Source organism: Panthera tigris (genome assembly GCF_018350195.1).
Source record: "Panthera tigris isolate Pti1 chromosome D3 unlocalized genomic scaffold, P.tigris_Pti1_mat1.1 chrD3_random_Un_scaffold_66, whole genome shotgun sequence".
Classification (NCBI taxonomy): Eukaryota; Metazoa; Chordata; class Mammalia; order Carnivora; family Felidae; genus Panthera; species Panthera tigris.
This window is the reverse complement of record NW_024962168.1, coordinates 55223-74641: the sequence shown is the minus strand read 5'-3', so window position 1 is coordinate 74641 and position 19419 is coordinate 55223. Positions and strand designations below refer to the sequence as shown.

The window sequence follows — 19419 nt, the reverse complement described above, 5'->3', positions numbered from 1 at the left end:
TCCCCATGCACTTTGTCTGTCTTTTAAGATACAGCCCTATCTTTCCAGCTGAGCTGGGAAGTTTGCTGAGCTTCCCAAATGTAAGTGTTTTCTCCTTTGTGCGTTCACTGTACGTGATTCACTTCCCTTGCAGAACTAGTGGATGGTATTGTTCTGTCCTTACCTGTTTTCATGCATCTCTACCGCTACTAGCGTATAGAACAGACTCTGTCTTTTATTTATATTTCCAGCTCGTCCCCGGATCGTGGCTATGACTTTGACAGATACAATATGTGCTTGTCTTTCTGAGTGGGTGAGTGCGTGACCAAAGGAATTAATGTGATGTTTTTATGAAGTTGGGTTTTTGTTTTGTGCTGTTTTTCTAGGAAGGAACAGCAAAGTCAGCAATGGAAGCAAAGGAAGATGGTGTTGGTATTATTGAAAATGTGCCACCAGAGCAAACAGTTAATGACAGTTTGACTTCTGCTGCTGGAGTGCATAAAAATTACAGAAGTGGTAAGCTAGTGAATCTCTGTGAGTTGTTTTCCTATGATTAAATGCTAGTATGAGAAAAATCTGGAAGTATGTAGATCCAAATATATTATCCTTTTTTCATGAAGATATTTTTCTGTAGCTATCTTTCTTTATAAGTATCCCAAGTACTGCCCCCTTGTGCTTCCGGAAAATCTTGAACCCCCTGAACATCTTTTCTGCTATTGCTTTTATTTTATTGAAATAGTCATGAATGGAGATAGACTTGTGTATGTGTTTAAAATTCATAGTAACACATGTTTTATCTGTAACACATTAATTTATCTGTGACCATATCCTATAGATATGATGTCAGCATTAGAATTGGGAGAAGAGGAAGATGTAGAATCACCTTCTCTTCCTGAGGTACTGTCTTCTTCTTATTTTTAAGTATAAGCATGGAGGAGTGATGTTAAAACGTCCACGAGGTGCTTTGACTTTGACTTTTGGATAATTAAAATAATATCGCAGTCATACTTGTAGTAATATAAGTAAAGTAATGATGACCTATTCTAAGGTGACAACTAGGGAAGGAGGTAAAAAGGTCCTGATGTCTTAGGCCCAGGAAGCTGCTGCATAATGCTGCAAGCACTGTATTTGAAATCAAAAGACATGCTAGCATCTTGGTTCCGTCACTTCCTAGCTGTGGGATCTTGGAAAAACTTGCTTGAATGCCAATGACCTCGTTCCTAAAAATGGCACTAATACCCACCTCTTGGTTATGTGTAATGAACAAATGTGGCAACGTTTTGTAACCTGTAAAGGGTGCTATAGAAATAGAAGACAAAATGATCACAGTGGCATGTATTGACTTAGTAAATATTGAGGATACTTTTTTTGGTGAATGTTTGTTTATTGTTGAGAGGGGGGTGGGGGGACAGAAGATCCGAAGCAGGCTCTGCACTGAGAGCAAGGAGCCCAATGCAGGACTTGAACTCATGAACTGTGAGAACATGAGCTGAGCCAAAGTTGGGCGCCTGATTGACTAAGTCACCCAGGCCCCCCAAGAATACTTGTTTTAAATGTGAAGATGTCTGAAGGCCAATAAAATGGCAGTAGTGTCCAGAAAAGAATGGGAAAGTAGGAATGGGTGTTTGATTTTCTAATCTGGGGCTATGTGAAGTTCCTGTAGTCTCTTAGTGGAGACATCATATAGGTAGGTATACAGTTGACCCTTGAACCAGATGGGTTTGGACTGTGGGAGTCCACTTACACACAGATATTTTTCAGTAAATAGAGTACCATCCTGTAAATGTATTTTCTGTTCCTTATGATTTCTTTTTCTTTTCATTATTTCTTTTGAGAGAGAGAGTGAGGACAGAGCACGTGGGTAGGTGAGGGCAGGGTGAGAGAGAGAATCTTAAGCCGATTCACACTGCCAGTGCATTTCTTTCTCTTTGATATTAATTGATTTGGCTGCTAATAATTTGAAGTTTTCCAATTCTCTAGTTATTAACCTTTAAAAAGTGCTCAAATGCACTTTAGTGCTCGTTATAAGGGATGGTAAGCTAAATAGTTTTTAAGGTTTGTAACATTAAAAAACATCTAACTTAATTTTTTGGTCGATTTAACATGTAATGAATTGTTTAGTTCCAAAAACTGACAAGCTTAAGTTCATGAGTTCATATTTTTCTTCTGTCTTAGGCTAAGGCAAGTTAGTTTTCACTTCTTACAGGAAGTTACAATCCAGTGACTTGGGAACAACTAAACATAGATTAAGAAATTTAACAGTAAAATTGTAATTATTTTCTCATTTTTCTTTGTCCGTACTTGATTACTTAAGGATAAGGTGTTTTTACAAACATGTATCCTGGCAGAAAATTCATGTGAAAATCAAAACAAGGAAATTAACCATCCATTTTTGCAACTGCAAAAAGTGACTCAAGAGCCAGCAATGGATAAGGAATGTGTTAGGGAGCATGATATATCTGTATATTTAAGACATGCTTCTATGCAAAACTTTGAGGAAATGTGGATCAAATAAGGCAAATTAGACTGGAAAAAGAGCTTAAAACTCATCAGCAGTGAGTGAAAGCAGAAGTTTGGTGAAATTTGTTAACAATACAGCATTCCTACTCATCTTGAAGAAGAACCACCACAGGGTCACTCTAACAAGGAACCAACTGAAAGGAAATACCTTCGAATTGGACAAATACGGAAGAAGATGCATTTGGAGTGTCTGTCTCGGTAGTATTTCAGGCATTTCCTGAACAAAAAGAGCCTAGTCTTGAAAATGTCATTCTCTCTCATTCATACTCTGGGTCCCCAGAATATGCTTGTCAGTCATCTTCTAAGCATTCTTTAAATGAAAGCAAATCATCAGGGACATATAAATCAAAACCACACTGAGATATCACCTCACACTGGTCCAGAGTGGCTAAATGAACAAATCGGGAGACTATGGATGCTGGCGAGGATGTGGAGAAACAAGAACCCTCTTGCACTGTTGGTGGGAATGCAAACTGGTGCAGCCACTCTGGAAAACAGTGTGGAGGTTCCTCAAAAAATGAGAAATAGATCTACCCTATGACCCAGCAATAGCACTGCTAGGAATTTGCCCAAGGGATAAAGGAGTGCTGATGCGTAGGGGCACTTGTAACCCTATGTTTATAGCAGCACTTTCTTTTTTTTTCTTTTTTTTAACGTTTTTATTTATTTTTGAGACAGAGAGAGACAGAGCATGAGCAGGGGAGGGGCAGAGAGAGAGGGAGACACAGAATCCGAAGCAGGCTCCAGGCTCTGAGCTGTCAGCACAGAGCCTGACGTGAGGCTCGAACCCACAGACTGTGAGATCATGACCTGAGCTGAAGTAGGACGTTTAACCGACTGAGCCAACCAGGTGCCCCTATAGCAGCACTTTCAGCAATCGCCAAATTATGGAAAGAGTCTAAATGTCCATCACCCGACGAATGGATAAAGAAATTGTGGTTTATATACACAATGGAATACTACTTGGCCATGAGAAAGAATGAAATATGGTCTTTTGTAGCAACGTGGATGGAACTGGAGAGTGTGATGCTAAGTGAAATAAGTCATACAGAGAAAGACAGATACCATACGTTTTCACTCTTTTGTGGTTCCTGAGAAACTTAACAGAAGACCATGGGGGAGGGGAAGTGAAAAAAAACAACAAAAACAACCTTAGAGAGGGAGAGAGCCAAACCATAAGAGACTCTTACAAACTGAGAATGAACTGAGGATTGATGGGGGATGGGAGGGAGGGAAGGGTGGGTGGTGGGCACTGAGGAGGGCACCTGTTGGGATGAACACTGGGTGTTGTATGGAAACCAATTTGACAATAAATTTCATATTAAAGAAAAGAAAGTAAAACAGACTATGAAAATGAGAACAAACCAGACATTGAGCATCTTTTTAACAACAATGAGGATTTTTAAAATTATATAGAAAATAAAAAAAGCAAGGAACCCACTAGTTACATTTAAAGTAAAAGAAGGCCAAGAGTTTGACATGCAAATGGCAAAAAATATGGACCAAAATACCACCGATTGTAAATTAGACCTCAGTCTAGTGATTCAGAGAGCCTTTTTGATTTGTGGCTTGCCTGCTGCGATGTGATGAAACACACGGTTCAAACAAAAAGGGATGATATTTCTGTTGTCACAAACACAAGAAAACTAACCAGTACAAGACTTTTTTCCAGAAGCCATTATATGCAGATAATGCCAGTACTCATAACTATAAAAGTATTGATTCTGAATTAGAAATTGTGAGTTCTTCTTCAGCATCTAGTTTTCCAGCATCTGAAGTATATCTAAGTGAAGAATTACATCAAGATATGCAAAGGTTTAAGAATGCGATAGACATGTCACAAGTAGAGTTCCTGTCTTTGGAAAGAGAGAAAGTTCAACCTCCAAAAGAGATAGAGGTCCGCCTTGCTGTTACTCTTGTTTTTTCTCTTTAGCAATTATCTGATCCATTCTGATTTTCCACTCAAGAGAACAAGAGTGTGCATACAATGGAATCGTCTAAATAAGTAATTGTGTCTGGAAATAGATTATTTCTGCTATCTAACAAATAAGAGTTCAGGAAAACATTCTTATGATTTGTTTTCCTTAAAGTTTCTGTGTCAGTCTTCCAAGTAGTATATGAACTGGGAAACTAACTTAGCTATGTAAGTACCATGTGACCTCATGAACCAGAATAACCATAAAGAAACTGCTTAAAAAACATAATAATCTCCAGGTTTTTTAAAAAAAAATATTGGCTTAAATATAAATTGCATTTCCATAAACAATAAAATGGGAAAGGAGCAATAACTAAGAGAAGGAATATACAGAAATGTTCCCAGCTAAAGCAATCTATTTATTGCTTCAGTATGTGTCTGTAGACTCTGGGTCTAGGGTTCTTGCTTGTCTAGCAAGACAGCAGCGGGATGCAGGATTACAATAGGAGAGACGGCTAATGTCAGGGAGAACACAGGAGCCCGGATTAAGGGTCCTTGCGCTGTTTTAATTAGGATCAGAAGGCTTCCAAACATGGTGATGGACGTGCACAAAGAGACAATCAATCTGTGAACATGAACTCATGGGAATGAGGGAAAGGGGCTTTGAAGATATAGGGTTTTAGGGGTTTGGGTCAATATAAAACAAAATCCTTGCGCCTGGCAGATGGTTGTTAACAGCAGACCTGAGGCAGCTTCTCTGTTTATCTTAGCTAGTCTATGGGAGAAGAGGGATGCTACCTCAGGATCCACAAGGCACGTTTCTTTTGCTAATTAGCTCCCCTCTGGACATCTTCACCCTGCAGCCTACAGCCTATAGCCCTATTTACCTGTTTACCTAATTTGGTCCTTCCTTCCTGTGAAAGCAGCTTCCTGCCATAGTACTAAATTGGGGAGTGTGTCCTCCTGCATATCTAATCTGGTTTCCCTCACACACCTTTGTCTTGGAGCCTTTTCCCCGCCCTCTCTCTACTTAGTTACCTAATCTTGTTTACCCAAACTTGGGTGTGAGCATCCTATGGCTTTGTAATATTTTATGCCTGGTTAACTCATCAGTGCAGGCTCAGGGAATTCCTAAGCTTATTGCCCACAAATATATGCAGTCTTGTCTGCTTTACTCACAATCTTGGAACTTAGAATTTCAACATGACCCCTTTGAGATAGGCTTAATAACAGCTATTTGTATTATCACCGCTTTTTTCCCCACATTTTTAAAATCATCATTCTCAGATGTTTCTGTTGAGTCAAACCTTCACTTTATGTTCAATAAAGTATGATACCTTTTGGCCTGTATGATTTTTAGCATGTAGGTAGCATAAACCTTCAGCAAAGCTTCAGTATGTAACGCCAAGGGAGAAAACTGAGTTTTGAGATGTGTGGAGTTAAGAAATAGACAAAACCTAGAGATACCCTCCTTTAGAAGAATAAGTAGCTAATCCCCTCGTCCCCTATCAAGGTATTAATTTACTGTGCCAAAGGCACACTTTTCATGCATCTCATTAATTTAATGAATTTGTGGTCATTTCTCTGAGTCAGCATTCAAGAATTGTGTCATCTCTTTTGGTGCCATAAAATGCTAGGTAATGCCACTTTAGGAACTTGGGACAAATCATTTAACCTTTTCGAGTTTTACTCGCGTTATCAGTAGCAAATGGAATTAAAGGTGATCATTACGTTTATACCCTCTCCCTATAAAATGTTATGGTTATTGAATGTGAGATTCGGAGAGCATTACTAATTTCCCAGAATTCCACCCTAACGTCCGTTTCACTTTGTTCCTTTTGTGTTGTGGCAAACTTTGGTTCATAAATTTTAGGGGACACTGTCACTTTTTTTGAGAACCTTAGGTTCCAAAAGAAAAAGGGAAAGAAAAGCTCCGTGCAGAAAGAGGAAAGTTCCCTGTTTTTGTTACTCTAGCACCTCCATGTCACATGTTTTAAATCTGGTTGTTGTGTAAAACCCAGGTGGTAAGGATAGAAAAGGACAAATTTTGTCTTTTGTCTTTTTATTTCTTTGTATCTCTTGGTCAGATGGGGTGGGGGTGGGTGGGGAATTCTCGGTAGCAAAGTGTGGATATGAATAAGAGTACAAAATTAAGAAAGCCCTTTTAGAAATATTGGTAACTTCTGCTTTTTTTTAATTTCAACAGAAATGAAGCAGAGTTTATAAAAATTACAGTTACTTGTAATGATAAAGTAAACACAAAATATTTTCCTCCATTGAATTTATGACAAACTAAGTGTCAGCTGATAAAATTAATGAAAAAACTTCTTTTTATTGACTAAAGTAACAATTACCTTTAGTATCAAGTTCCATTAAAGGTTGAAGAAAAAAAGAAGCACAGAGGAAGTGACATGGAAGTATCAGAAAACATACGTGATGCTGCGGCTGCTGGATTAATTCCACAAAGACAGAATGGAAAAACTGATAACCATCAATTGCCTATTACAGAAAAAAAAGATTCTGATAGGTAAGCCTATAGCAATATTTAAATAGTAGGTCATTGTTATTTTCCTATGCAACAAACTTTTCTAGTTTGAGCTAATGTTCACGATGAACAAATTTCGTATTTTTCGTGGAGATATTGCATCCTACGTGCTAATGAGAAAAATGTAAATACCAACGAGATACCATTTTTTGCGGTCATAGTGATAAATATTTTATTAAAAAAATAACCAAAGTTAGGAAATGTGAGGAAAATGACATTGTTAGACACTGTGGCTGGATGAAATTGGTAACTCCTTTTTGAAAGGTGATTTAATGGTGTATTTCAAATTTTGAAATATGTCGGGGCACCTGGGTGGCTCAGTTGGTTAAGTGTCCAACTTCGGCTCAGGTCATGATCTTGCACTTCACGAGCTCGAGCCTTGCGTCAGGCTCTGTGCTAACAGCTCAGAGCCTGGAGCCTGCTTCCGATTCTGTGTCTCCCTCTCTCTCTGCCCCTTCCCTGCTTGTGCTCTGTCTCTGTCACTGTCAAAAATAAATAATATAACATGAGAAAAATATTTCAGGTAGGTCATCCCTTTATTCCAATGGTTTTGTTGCCAGGACTGGGTCCTTCTGAAATACGTGACTTCTATAAGCAAGCACGTGCGCCTGTGCATGCAAACACACACACACACACACACACGCACGCACACACACACACACTGTAAGGGCATTTATTATATATTATTACATATACAAAATAGGACAGATATATTAAGGTTACTTATATAAATATGTTACATGTATATGTGAAGGATATTTATTATAGCATTCCCATATCAAACATTTGGAGATAGTCTGAATGCTTATTTACTTATTTTGAGAGACACACAGAGAATGTGCACACTCAGGAGCCCAGGCATCGAGGGGGGGCAGAGACTGAGAGGGAGAGAGAGAGAATCCCAAGCAGACTCCACGTTAACAGTGCAGAGGCCAACACAGGGCTCGATCTCATGACCACAAGATCATGACCTGAGCCACCATCAACAGTCGGATGCTCACCAGACTGAGCCACCTAGGTGCCCCAGAGATAGGCTAAATATCCATTCATTAATAAGGAAGTTAAGTTTCACTTCTATAAAGTAATGGAATATGTGACCATTTTAAAAAATGAATTTAGGTCTATGTGTCCTGATGGTTTAACAAAGTATATTTAAAGCATTTGGTTTGGTTTGATGTCATGTCTTATGCACATTTTGTTAGAATACTTTTAATATCTACTGAATTGCAAAAGGAAGTTCCTTACTACACTGGCAGTCTACTTCATTACCAACAAAATTGCTAGTTATTAGATTTTTGGCTTTGTTTCCCAGTGCATGAGTGCTCCAATGTTGGACCCTCAGCTTAATCTGAATATTGCCAAGAGGTTTCACGTGGTAACATGTCTCATATTCTATATAAACATTTCATGACCCGTGTGCTATAAACCAAGATGCTGATAATGCAGTGAATCGTTTTCATAAAGGTACCTTGCTTGCATGCCATTATCCTGCCTTTTTAGAGAATATATTTCATCATGCACCACACCAAATTTTTCAACAGTGCCTTCATGTTCTACAATTGATGACAATTCAGTTTACAAAGTAGCACTATTTTCTGCATTCCCACCCCCTTTTACTTCTGTGTATAAAATTTTAATGTGACTAATTACTTTGGATAGTATATAATAGCCTAGAGTTAGGTGACTTTTTAAAAGTGTTTGTTTATTTTGAGAGAGAGAGCGAGCGAGCATGCACACATGAGTGGGGGAGGGGCAAAGAGAGAGGGAGAGAGAGAATCCCAAGGAGGCTCCATGCTGTCAGTGCAGAGCTCGATGCTAGAGATCCTAGAGATCATGACCTGAGCCAAAATCAAGAGCTGGATGCTTCATGGACCGGGCCACCCAGGTGCCCTTAGAGTTCAATAATTTTTATCAAGCACAAAATACTGCCCTTGAAACTTAGTTTTTCTGTGGTCTTTCTAAGCATGAGAAAAATGGTAATCAGCTTATATAATGTTATATATCTAGAAAAATTTTAAGGAGTCTTCTCATTGTATAATTTTGTGTTATTTGGTACCTTGGTGTGGCATTTAAAAAAAGCAAAAAAAAAAAACAACTAGTGTTACATATATGCAATTTTTAAGACTTCCAAATATTACAAAAATACTACCTAATCATTATGTAACAATTGAAAACTACAGCAATAATAGAAAATTAGATCAACCATGACCATTTCACTTAGCTATGAAATCCTTCAAGAGCCTTCTTCACTCTTTGATCCTGATTTCCCTCCCTCCCATCCATTCTTGAATTCATTGTAGCAATTTTCCCTCTCACTCCTCCAGAATTGTTTTTTCAAGGTTGCCACCGATTTTCACTTTACTAAATCTAAACATAATTTCATACATCTCATTTGACTTAAGCTTTCAGCAATATTTGACCCAATGGAAAACTCTCTCCTCCCAAATTCTGTCTCCATGTTGCTTGTAGGAGATCACTCACTCACCTGATTTTGCCGCTGCCTTTCTAGTCTGTACACCTCAGCCTGATTTGCTTGTTTCTCCTCGTCCCCCACCTTTTAACCCATTGATGTCTTCCAGGAATTGGCCTTGGATTTTCCTTCTCTTGACTTTTACTATCTTGTATATTCTAATGATCCTCAAGTTTATATCTCCAGCCCGGATCTCTCTCCATAATTCCAGGCCTGCATATCAAACTGCCTACTTGATACCTCTTTCTGGATAGCTGTTGCAAACTTAACATGTCCCAAATTGAACTCCTGATATTCTTTCTTAATATTTGCCTTTCATGTCTTTCCTAATTGGGTTAATAACAGTTCTATGATTTGCTCTGCTAAAAAACTTGGTATCATCTTTGAGTCCTGTCTTTTTTTTTTATTTTTTTCTTTTTCTTTTTCTTTTTCTTTTTCTTTTTCTTTCTCTTTTCTTTTTCTTTTTCATACACATCACATCTCATCTGTCAGCGAATCTTGTCCAGTCTTCCTTCAAATATATCCAGAATCCAAACACATCTTCCATGACCAAGAGACTATCATCTGTTGTTTATATTGGAGTACTAGGTAACTAACTGGTCTTCTTGTTTGTTTGTTTCTTCTTTTGTTTTTCCTCTGTTTCCGTTAATTCTAAACACTTTGGATCTAGTAAAACGTAAGTCAGATTGTGTCCTTCCTCCGCTCAAAGCCTAATTGCCTCCCATTTCACTCAGAGTACATGCCAAAACTCTTCCTAATGCCGACAAGGCGTATATATGATCAGGTGTCTCCTCCTCTCTCTCTCTGATTTGAACTCTTTTCTACCCCTTTCATTCTGTCCAGCCATACTGAATTTCTCACTACTCTTTCAGTACTTCGGACATACTTCTGTACTTGCTGTTGACTCTATCTGGAATGCTTTCCCTCAGATACCTCATGGCTTGCTTTTTCCTTTTTTGTTTGTTTTTTCTTTCAGGTTTTTGCTTAAAAGTCACTTTCTCAGCAAGGCCTTTCTTGGCCATCCTGACTAGTACTTCAACTCCCCTTTTCCCTATAACACCTCAAACTGTGATTTCTCTGCTTTAGTTTTTCTCCTCTAATACTGTATGTTTGGCCTGTGTAGCTTATTGTTATTGTAGGTTTACTTCACTCATGAGTAGGATTGTTATGTGTTCATTGCCATGTCCTCAGTGCCTAGAAAATGTTCTAGTCTATACAGCACTTATTCAGTAATGTTTATTGAGTGAACGGAGTTTAACCTGTGTGTATTGTTTTTAACATAATTCTAGTCCTCACTTTTACAAAGTTTGGCGTGGGTTCATTCTGACAACTAAACCTGCCAGTTATATACATTTTTTGGATTTTGGGGGGCCCAATATTGTGTTTACTTGCTACTTATTCTTTTAGTTGTATTTATGTTAGTTTTAATTATGGTGAAATGTATCAAAGGAATAGCAAACTTCCTTTATATTTATGAAGGAAACTAAAATATGGTGGCAAATTGTTATACGACTTTAAAGATTCTTGCCAAAGGATTTTGAGCCCTCAAGATCTGAAATTAAAAGATGAAGTTGGCATTTATCGCTTACAAATAAGAGCGAGCTATGCTGGTTAGGTATAGTCTTTTCTAACAGAGGAGTCTGCTATTCTTATACAGGGTTTGGGGAAGAGTGGAGTTTAAGGATTGGGGGACTTTCAGAAAATTAAATGGTTTGTCATCATTTGAAGCACCATGCTTATTCGGGTGCTTGGAGACTGGTGTGGATTGGTTGGCATGCTGAAGCATGTGCTTTGGAGTGATTTTTGTCCTTTATTGGCTGTCTTTCAGAAGGAAGGAGCTGAAATGGATTGGTTGGTGAGTAGGGCTGGTGGGCATTGATTAACACGTTTAAAACTGATTCTGGTGGCTTCTTGTTACCATGGCTACGTGTTAGGGGGTTTTTGTTTTGCTTTGTTTTGTTTTGTTTTGTTTTTTCTAAGTTTGAGGTGGCTTTCACCAGATGTTTTCTACTTAAAAATTGCTTCTATTGACTGGGTTCAAAATGAAAGCTATTTTAAATTCTGTAATTACAGATTCATTTTTGAAGTTTGGGTCGAGAGGAATTGTTTGATAATTGCTTTCAGAAAGATTCTTCTTTTCTTGGATGTTATTTCAACAAGAAAAGTTATCTGTATAACAGTTTTTTTGAAAAAAACACAATTGCTAGTTTTGTTTTTGTTTTTGGTGCTCTTCGGGGCTCATGTTTAAGTCCTAAATAATCTGTGGGAAATTTCATTCTTTTTGGAAATGTACGTAGCTGTATGGTAATAATATTCTGTTGCATGCATTTAGTCCATGAAAAAAGAATTATAATTTTCTTTTTGGTGAATCTCCCAGTATTTTCTATCAGGACTAGATATTAGGCTAAAAGTATACAAAAGTTACCAAATCATTTTTTTTAAATTTTTTTAAACGTTTATTCATTTGGAGAGAGACAAAGTGAGAGTGGGGGAGGGGCAGAGGGAGGGTTCCGAAGCAGGCTCCAGGCTCTGGGCTGTCAGCACACAGCCCGATGTGGGGCTCGAAGCCACAAACCCTTAGATCACAAACTGAGCCAAAGTCATACACTTAATGGGCTCAGCCAATATGAGTACTTTTGAATTTTTGAAGTTTTTCCAGATTTATGAGATATAAGTAACATACATCTGTGTAACTGTAAGGTATACCTGTATTAATTTGATACACTTTTATATTGTCAAATGATTACCACAATAGTGTTAATACTTCCATCACCTCACATAATTATCCTTTCTTGTTTGTGATGATCTACTCTTGTAGCAACTTTCAAATGATATGATACAGTATTGTCCACTGTAATCACCATCCTGCACATTAAATCCCCAGAATTTATTAATCTTGTAACAGGTAGTTTGTACCCTTTGACCAATATCTACCCATTTCTCACAGCCTCCTAACCCTGGCAACACCAGTCTGTTCTGTTTTCCGTGCATTTTTTTTTTTTAATTCCACATATAAGTCAGATCATACAGTATTTGTCTTCCTGTGTCTGACTTCTTTTCACTAAGCATAAAGCCCTCAAGTTTCACTCATGTTGTCACAAATGGCAGGATTTCCTTCTTGCTTGTGGCTGAAAGTATTCCATTGTAAATATATACCATATTTTTTAATGCATGGATCCATTGATGGATGCTTAGGTTGTTTCTTGACTATTGTAAATAATGCTGCAATAAACAGAGGGCTGCAGCTATCTCTCCAAGGTAAGGATGTCATGTCTTTAAGATATATACCCAGAAATGGGATTATTGGCTCATATGGAGGTTCTATTTTTAGTGTGTTGAGGAGCCACCATACTGTTTTACATAGTGGCTGTCCCAATTTACAGTCCTGCAGCAGTACAAGGAATTCCTTTCCTGTACATCCTTGCCAACGATATCTCTTGTCTTTTTGACAATAGCCATTTTAATAGGGCAAAGTGATATCTATATACTGCAGTTTTGATTTGCATTGCCCTGATGAATAGTGATATCGAGCACCTTCTTGTGTACCCTTGGCCATCTGAATATGTTCTGAGGAGAGACGTCTATGAAGGTGCCTTGCCCAGTTTTTAATTATATTTGTTTTTAGGTGTTCAGTTGTACGAATTCCTTACACATTTTAGATATTGACGTTTTTCATATTTGTAGCTTGTGAATGTTTTCATCCTTTCCATAGGTTGCCTTTCCGTCATGTTGCTTGTTTCATTTGCTGTGCGGAAACATTGTTGATTGCATTGGTTGTTTTGCTTTTATTGCTTGTACTTTGGATGTCCTATCCTAAATCATTCGTAAGAGCTATGCCAAGGAGCTTTTATCCTGTGTTTTCTTCTAGGAGTTTTATGATTTAAGATTTTATATGGAAGTCGTTATTTGTGTTTGGGGTAACTTTTGTGAGTGGTGTAAGGTAGAGGCACAGTTTTATTCTGTTGCATGTTCATATCCACTTTTCTCAGCATCATGTATTGAAGAGATTACCTTTTCTCTTTTGAGTTTTCTCGGGTTGCTTAACAAAGAGACTTTATGCATGGGTTTTTAGTTGACTTTATGCATGGGTTTATTTCTGGGTTCTTGATTCTGTTTCATTCATGTTTGTGTTTGTTTTTGTGCAACTTCATACAGTTTTTATTACCATAACTTTGTAATAGTTTGACACCAGCAAGTGTGATGCTTCCAGCTTTGTTCTTCTTTCTTAGGATTGCTTTGGCTATTTGGGGTCTTTTTTGTTCCTTACACATTTGAGGAATGCTTTTCCTATTTCTGTGAAAAAGGTCATTGGAATTTTGACAAGGATTGCATTGACTCTGTAGGTGGTTTCAGGTAATGCGGATATTTAATGATACTAATTTTTCTAATCCATAAACAACGGGGTATCTTCCCATTCGTTTGTGTCTCTGCTGTTTCTTTTACAATGTCTTGTAGTCTTTACTGTACCTATCTTTCAGAAAGTCCTTGATTAAATTCATTCCAAAGTATTTTGGTCTTTTTGATGTTTTGGGGAAGGGGATTTTTTCCTTATATTTCTTTTTTTTTTTAAACGTTTATTTATTTTTGAGACAGAGAGAGACAGAGCATGAACGGGGGAGGGGCAGAGAGAGAGGGAGACACAGAATTGGAAGCAGGCTCCAGGCTCTGAGCCATCAGCCCAGAGCCTGACGCGGGGCTCGAACTCACGGTCCGTGAGATCGTGACCTGAGCTGAAGTCGGACGCTCAACCGACTGAGCCACCCAGGCGCCCCTCCTTATATTTCTTTTTCAGCTATTTCATTGTTATTGTGTAGAAATGCAACTGATTTCTTGATGTTGATTTTGTAATTTTTTTTTACTAAATATAATCTATTGTCAAATTGGTTTCCATACAACACCCACTGCTCATCCCAACAGGTGCCCTTCTCAATGCCCATCACCCACTTTCCCCTCTCCCCCATCTCCTATCAACCCTTAGTTGATTCTCAGTGTTTACAAGTCTCTTATCGTTTGCCTCCCTCCCTCTCTGTAACTTTTTTCCCCCCGCTCCCCCCCATGGTCTCCTGTTAAGTTTCTCAGGATCCAGATATAAGTGAAAACATATGGTATCTGTCTTTCTCTGCCTGACTTATTTCACTTCGCATAATACCCTCCAGTTCCATCCACGTTGTTGCAAATGGTCAGATTTCACTCTTTCTCATTGCCAAGTAGTAGTCCACTGTATATATAAACCACATCTTCTTTCTCCATTCATCGGGTGATGGACATTTAGGCTCTTTCCATAATTTGGCGATTGTTGAAAGTGCTGCTGTAAACATTGGGGTACATGTGCTCCTATGCATCAGCACTCCTTATCCCTTGGGTAAATTCCCAGCAGTGCTATTGCTGGGTCATAGGGTAGTTCTATTTTTAATTATTTGAGGAACCTCCACATTGTTTTCCAGATTGCTGCACCAGTTTGCATTGCCACCAACAGTGCAAGAGGGTTCCTGTTTCTCCACATCTTCACCAGCATCTATAGTCTCCTGATTTGTTCATTTTAGCCGCTCTGACCAGCGTGAGGTGGTATCTCAGTGTGGTTTTGATTTGTATTTCCCTGATGAGGAGTGACATTGAGCATCTTTCCATGTGTCTGTTGTCCATCTGGATGTCTTCTTTGGAAAAGTGTCTATTCATGTCTTCTGCCCATTTCTTCCCTGGATTATTTGTTTTGTGGGTGTGGAGTTTGGTGAGTTCTTTACAGATTCTGGACATTAGCCCTTCTTTTATCCGATATGTCATTTGCAAATATCTTCTCCCATTCTGTCGGTTGCCTTTTGGTTTTGTTGATTGATTCCTTTGCAGTGCAGAAGCTTTTTATCTTGACGAGGTCCCAATAGTTCATTTTTGCTTTTAATTCCCTTGCCTTTGGAGATGTGTCGAGTAAGAAATTGCTGTGGCGGAGGTCAAAGAGGTTTTTTCCTGCTTTCTCCTCTAGGGTTTTAATGGTTTCCTGTCTCACATTCAGGTCCTTCATCCATTTTGAGTTTATTTGTGTGTATGGTGTAAGAAAGTGGTCTAGTTCCATTCTTCTGCATGTTGCTGTCCAGTTCTCCCAGGAGAAAGAGACTGTCTTTTTTTTTTTCCATTGGATACTCTTTCCTGCTTTGTCAGTGCTTAGTTGGCCATACATTTGTGGGTCTACTTCTGGGGTCTCTATTCTATTCCATTGGTCTGTGTGTCTGTTTTTGTGCCAATACCATACTGTCTTGATGATCACAGCTTTGTAGTAGAGGCTAAAGAGACAGAGTGTGGACAGGGGAAGGGCAGAGAGAGAGAGAGAGAGAGAGAGAGAGAGGGAGAATCCAAAGCAGGCTCCAGGCTCTGAGCTGTCAGCACAGAGCCCAATAGAGGGCTTGAACCGCAAACCACGAGATCATGACCTTAGCCGAAGTCAGAAGCTTAACTGACTGAGCCACCCAGGCACCCCTGCATCTTTATGTTAATTTTGTATCCTTCATCTTTTGAACAGCTTTTTGGTGGTATCTTCAGGATTTTCTATATATAAGAACATATCATCTGCCAACAAAGACGGTTTTATGTCTTTTCTGATTTGGATGCCTTTCATTTCCTTTTCTTGCCTGACTGCTTTGGCTAGGACTTCCCATATCCTGTTGAATAGGAGTGGTCAAGTGGGCAACTTTGCCTTGTTCTTGAACTTAGAGTAAAAGCTTTCAGTTTTTTACCACTGCATATGATGTTGGCATGGGCTTATCATATTGGACTTCACTATGTCCAGGTGTGATAATTCAGTACCCACTTTATTGAGAGTTTTTATCCTGAAAAGATGTTGAATTTTGTCAAATGCTTTTTCCTCACATGCTGGGATGATCATATGATTTTTTTTTTTATCCTGTTAATGCGGTGTATCAAATGTATTTATTTGACTTGATTTCCAAAGGGTAATTTTGCTGAGTAAAGTATTCTTGATTGGTAGTCTTTTTTCTCTTAGCACTTTGAATATGTATAATCCCACTGCCTCCTGGTATGTAAGGTTTCTGCTGAGAAATTGCCAATACCCTTATGAGGGTTCACTTGTAGTCACATAGTCTTTCCTCACTCTTTTTCATTCTTTTTACTTTGTTCTCTGCTGACTGGATAATTTGATAGTTCCTGTCTTTAAATTCACATTTGTTTTTGTTTTTGCTTGATCCATTTCCTGTCAGTGATCACTCTTGCTTTTTTCATCTCCTTCATTATACACTTCAGCTCCAGGATTTTTGTTTAGTCAGTTTTTACTATTTCCAGCTCTTTGTTAAGCTTCTCATTTTATTCATAGAGTGTTTTTTCTGATTTTAATGAGTTGGCTTTTTGTGTTTTTCTTGTAACTCACTGAGTTTCCTTAAAACTGCTGTTTTTGAATTCTCTTTTGAATAAATTACAGATCTCCATGTGTTTCCGATTGATTACTGGAAGATTATTGTGATCCTTTGATGGTATCATATTTCCTTGATATTTCATATTCTTTGCAATTTTGCATTGCTGTCTTTGCATTTGAAGTAGCAGTCACCTCCTCCAGTCTTTAATGACTACCTCTTCAGTGTGTCCAACCCTGATTTTTTTGCTCCAGTGGTATGCTGGAAATTCTCTGCAGGACACCTGGTTTTCCAAATAGGCTCTCTCATCCGCGGGTGATTATCCTAGACAGTGTTTTCTAGGGAGGGACTCCCAGATGTGGCTGAGAGGGAGGGACTGGAGGCACTTTATGGGCTATTGCTAGGTCCACAGATTAGACTGTAGTATGTATGCCTGTTACCTGATGCACGGGTAGGCAAGACTTTTCCTCGGTCCCTTGGAATATGGTGCTAGATTCCCACAGCTCCTGCAAAGGTAGTTTTGCCCTTGGGTGGATAAGATGCCAGTTTGTTGTAGGTGGGGAGACGCAACAAGGTACATCTTACTCAGCTATGATACTGATATCGCTCTGACATATGGGTATTTTAAAAGTAGTTTTGCCCCTAAGATATTTCCCTGATTTCTTCTTTCATGTTATATGGACCTCATGCTATTTCAAAACTTTGTTGAAATGAAGCATTTTTATATTTAAAACAAAAGCCGAAAATATAGCACAAATTAGTTATTACTCCCATGTCTGAGTCAGAATTTCTTTCCTGACTCTTACTACTTGGTTCCATGTATCTTATGCTTTTTTTCCAAGTTCCTAAAAGTATACTTTTCCTTTCAAGGCACCTAGATGACATCTATGTAATCTTTGTGCTTACATTCTAATCTCTAAGAAAATGGTTTTCTCCCCTTTCTTTTCCTGGTGACCTCTCCTGTTTATTTTCCCTCTTCATTAAAGCCTTTCTTGTCCTCACTTACAGCTTTTCACATGTCAATTCTTACAAATCACATTGTATTATAATTGTATATTTATCTGTGTTTGAAGCAACAGATGAGTATTTCCTTGTGTATGGTTGGTATTTCAGCACTGTTCTCTGAATTAATAAATTAAGTCAGAATGGTAAAATTCAGAACTTAATGAAAATTGTCTTTTTATTCTTTATCAGTAAAATTATTAGAAAACATTGGCTTTTTTATGGCTTTTTTTTTTTTTAAGGAGTGAACCTGGTTTACATATGAAGAAGTTAAATGAAGGTGAAAATGAAAAAGGGACATCAAAAGGATCTGTGATCACACCAGTGTTGAAGAAGGCCGATTCCCTAACTGGTGGTCCACTACAAAAGAATGATGGCAGCCATTTCAGTGGAAAGGATCAGCATGAAAGCAGGTAAAATCTATAAATTCTTTATGTGCCTGTGAAGGAATTTTAGCAGTGATTACCTTTTGTGGAAATAAGATGCTGTAGTGTAGGTAGGTCCAAGCTAAAGCAAGAAATAACTCAACATATCAAACACACTGCTTGAAAAGTTGTGATGAGGGTAAGTGACTTTGTCAAGGAGCAGTTTCAGTAGTCACCATGGAAGCGTGGAAGATGAGTAAGTGTAAACAACTCCTTAGAGCATTTTAATTGGGAAAGGTAATAGAGAAATGGATGATAACTGAAAAAGAATGTGAGTTGCAAAGGCATTTTCTTGCTCTTTTTATTTTAAGATGGGAGCTTTTAGAGTATGTATGCTGTTGGAAATGATCAATAGAGATAGACATGGTTAGTTAATTTAATTTTGTTTGCGTTTCCAAACATTAGGAAGTTTGTTGAGTGTATTACAGTATCTTTTAAAGATTATAGTAATTGTCTTTAGTACTCCTATTCATGTAATTTTGTGGAAGAAGTTGGTTTATTCAGAATTGGTTCCACAATGGGGTATTCTCCTATAATTGAATGTGCAGATTTAAAAATATATATATGCATGTATGCAAGTATATATATATATATATGTATGTATATATATATATATATATATATATATATATAATGTATACCTCTGTATGAATTCTATATGAATATATAAGTATATGTGTGTGTGTATATATACACTCACACTTATAATAAATGTATGCAAACACTGAGGCCATTCTGAACAGAACTAATCCTTCCTTGATGATTTTAGATATTCAGTGCCTTTGATAGCGTCATGAATAGCTATGATTTTGTTAGGGACTTGAAAGTATCTGGTTATATCAAGTTAATATTTATTTACTTTCTGGGGAAAGGGGAAGATTTTGTTTCTTTACAATTGGAAAATAAACTAGTAACCCATGACAGATTATTCCTTTTGGACTGGAAAGCTCTAAATTACAAAAGCCATGCTTCCTGTACCAACAGTGTCATTGACACAGATTATATGTTCAATAAGTATGTGTTGAATGTGGGAATAAACAGTTGAATGAACAAATGAATGCCTGTTGATGAACTTCTGTAGAAGAAGCAAATCTGCAGTTTATTGAAAGTAGATTTCCAATATTGCCTAGGCATAAAGTCTCTTAAAAGAATGTGTAAGATTCAGAAATTGTTATGTACAGCTATAGCTAGAAATAGAATAATAATGT

General features: G+C 37.9%; 1 protein-coding gene across 1 annotated transcript in view; it reads left to right on the top strand.

Moving 5' to 3' along the window:
• LOC102965978 (ankyrin repeat domain-containing protein 26-like) overlaps positions 1–19419 on the top strand; it is a 105775-nt gene that overhangs the window by 34401 nt on the left and 51955 nt on the right. The window contains exons 8-11 of the mRNA XM_042977124.1: positions 366–495; positions 815–876; positions 6775–6941; positions 18029–18199. Of these exons, the coding sequence (XP_042833058.1) occupies positions 366–495; positions 815–876; positions 6775–6941; positions 18029–18199 (530 nt within the window). The remainder of the gene's footprint in view (positions 1–365; positions 496–814; positions 877–6774; positions 6942–18028; positions 18200–19419) is intronic.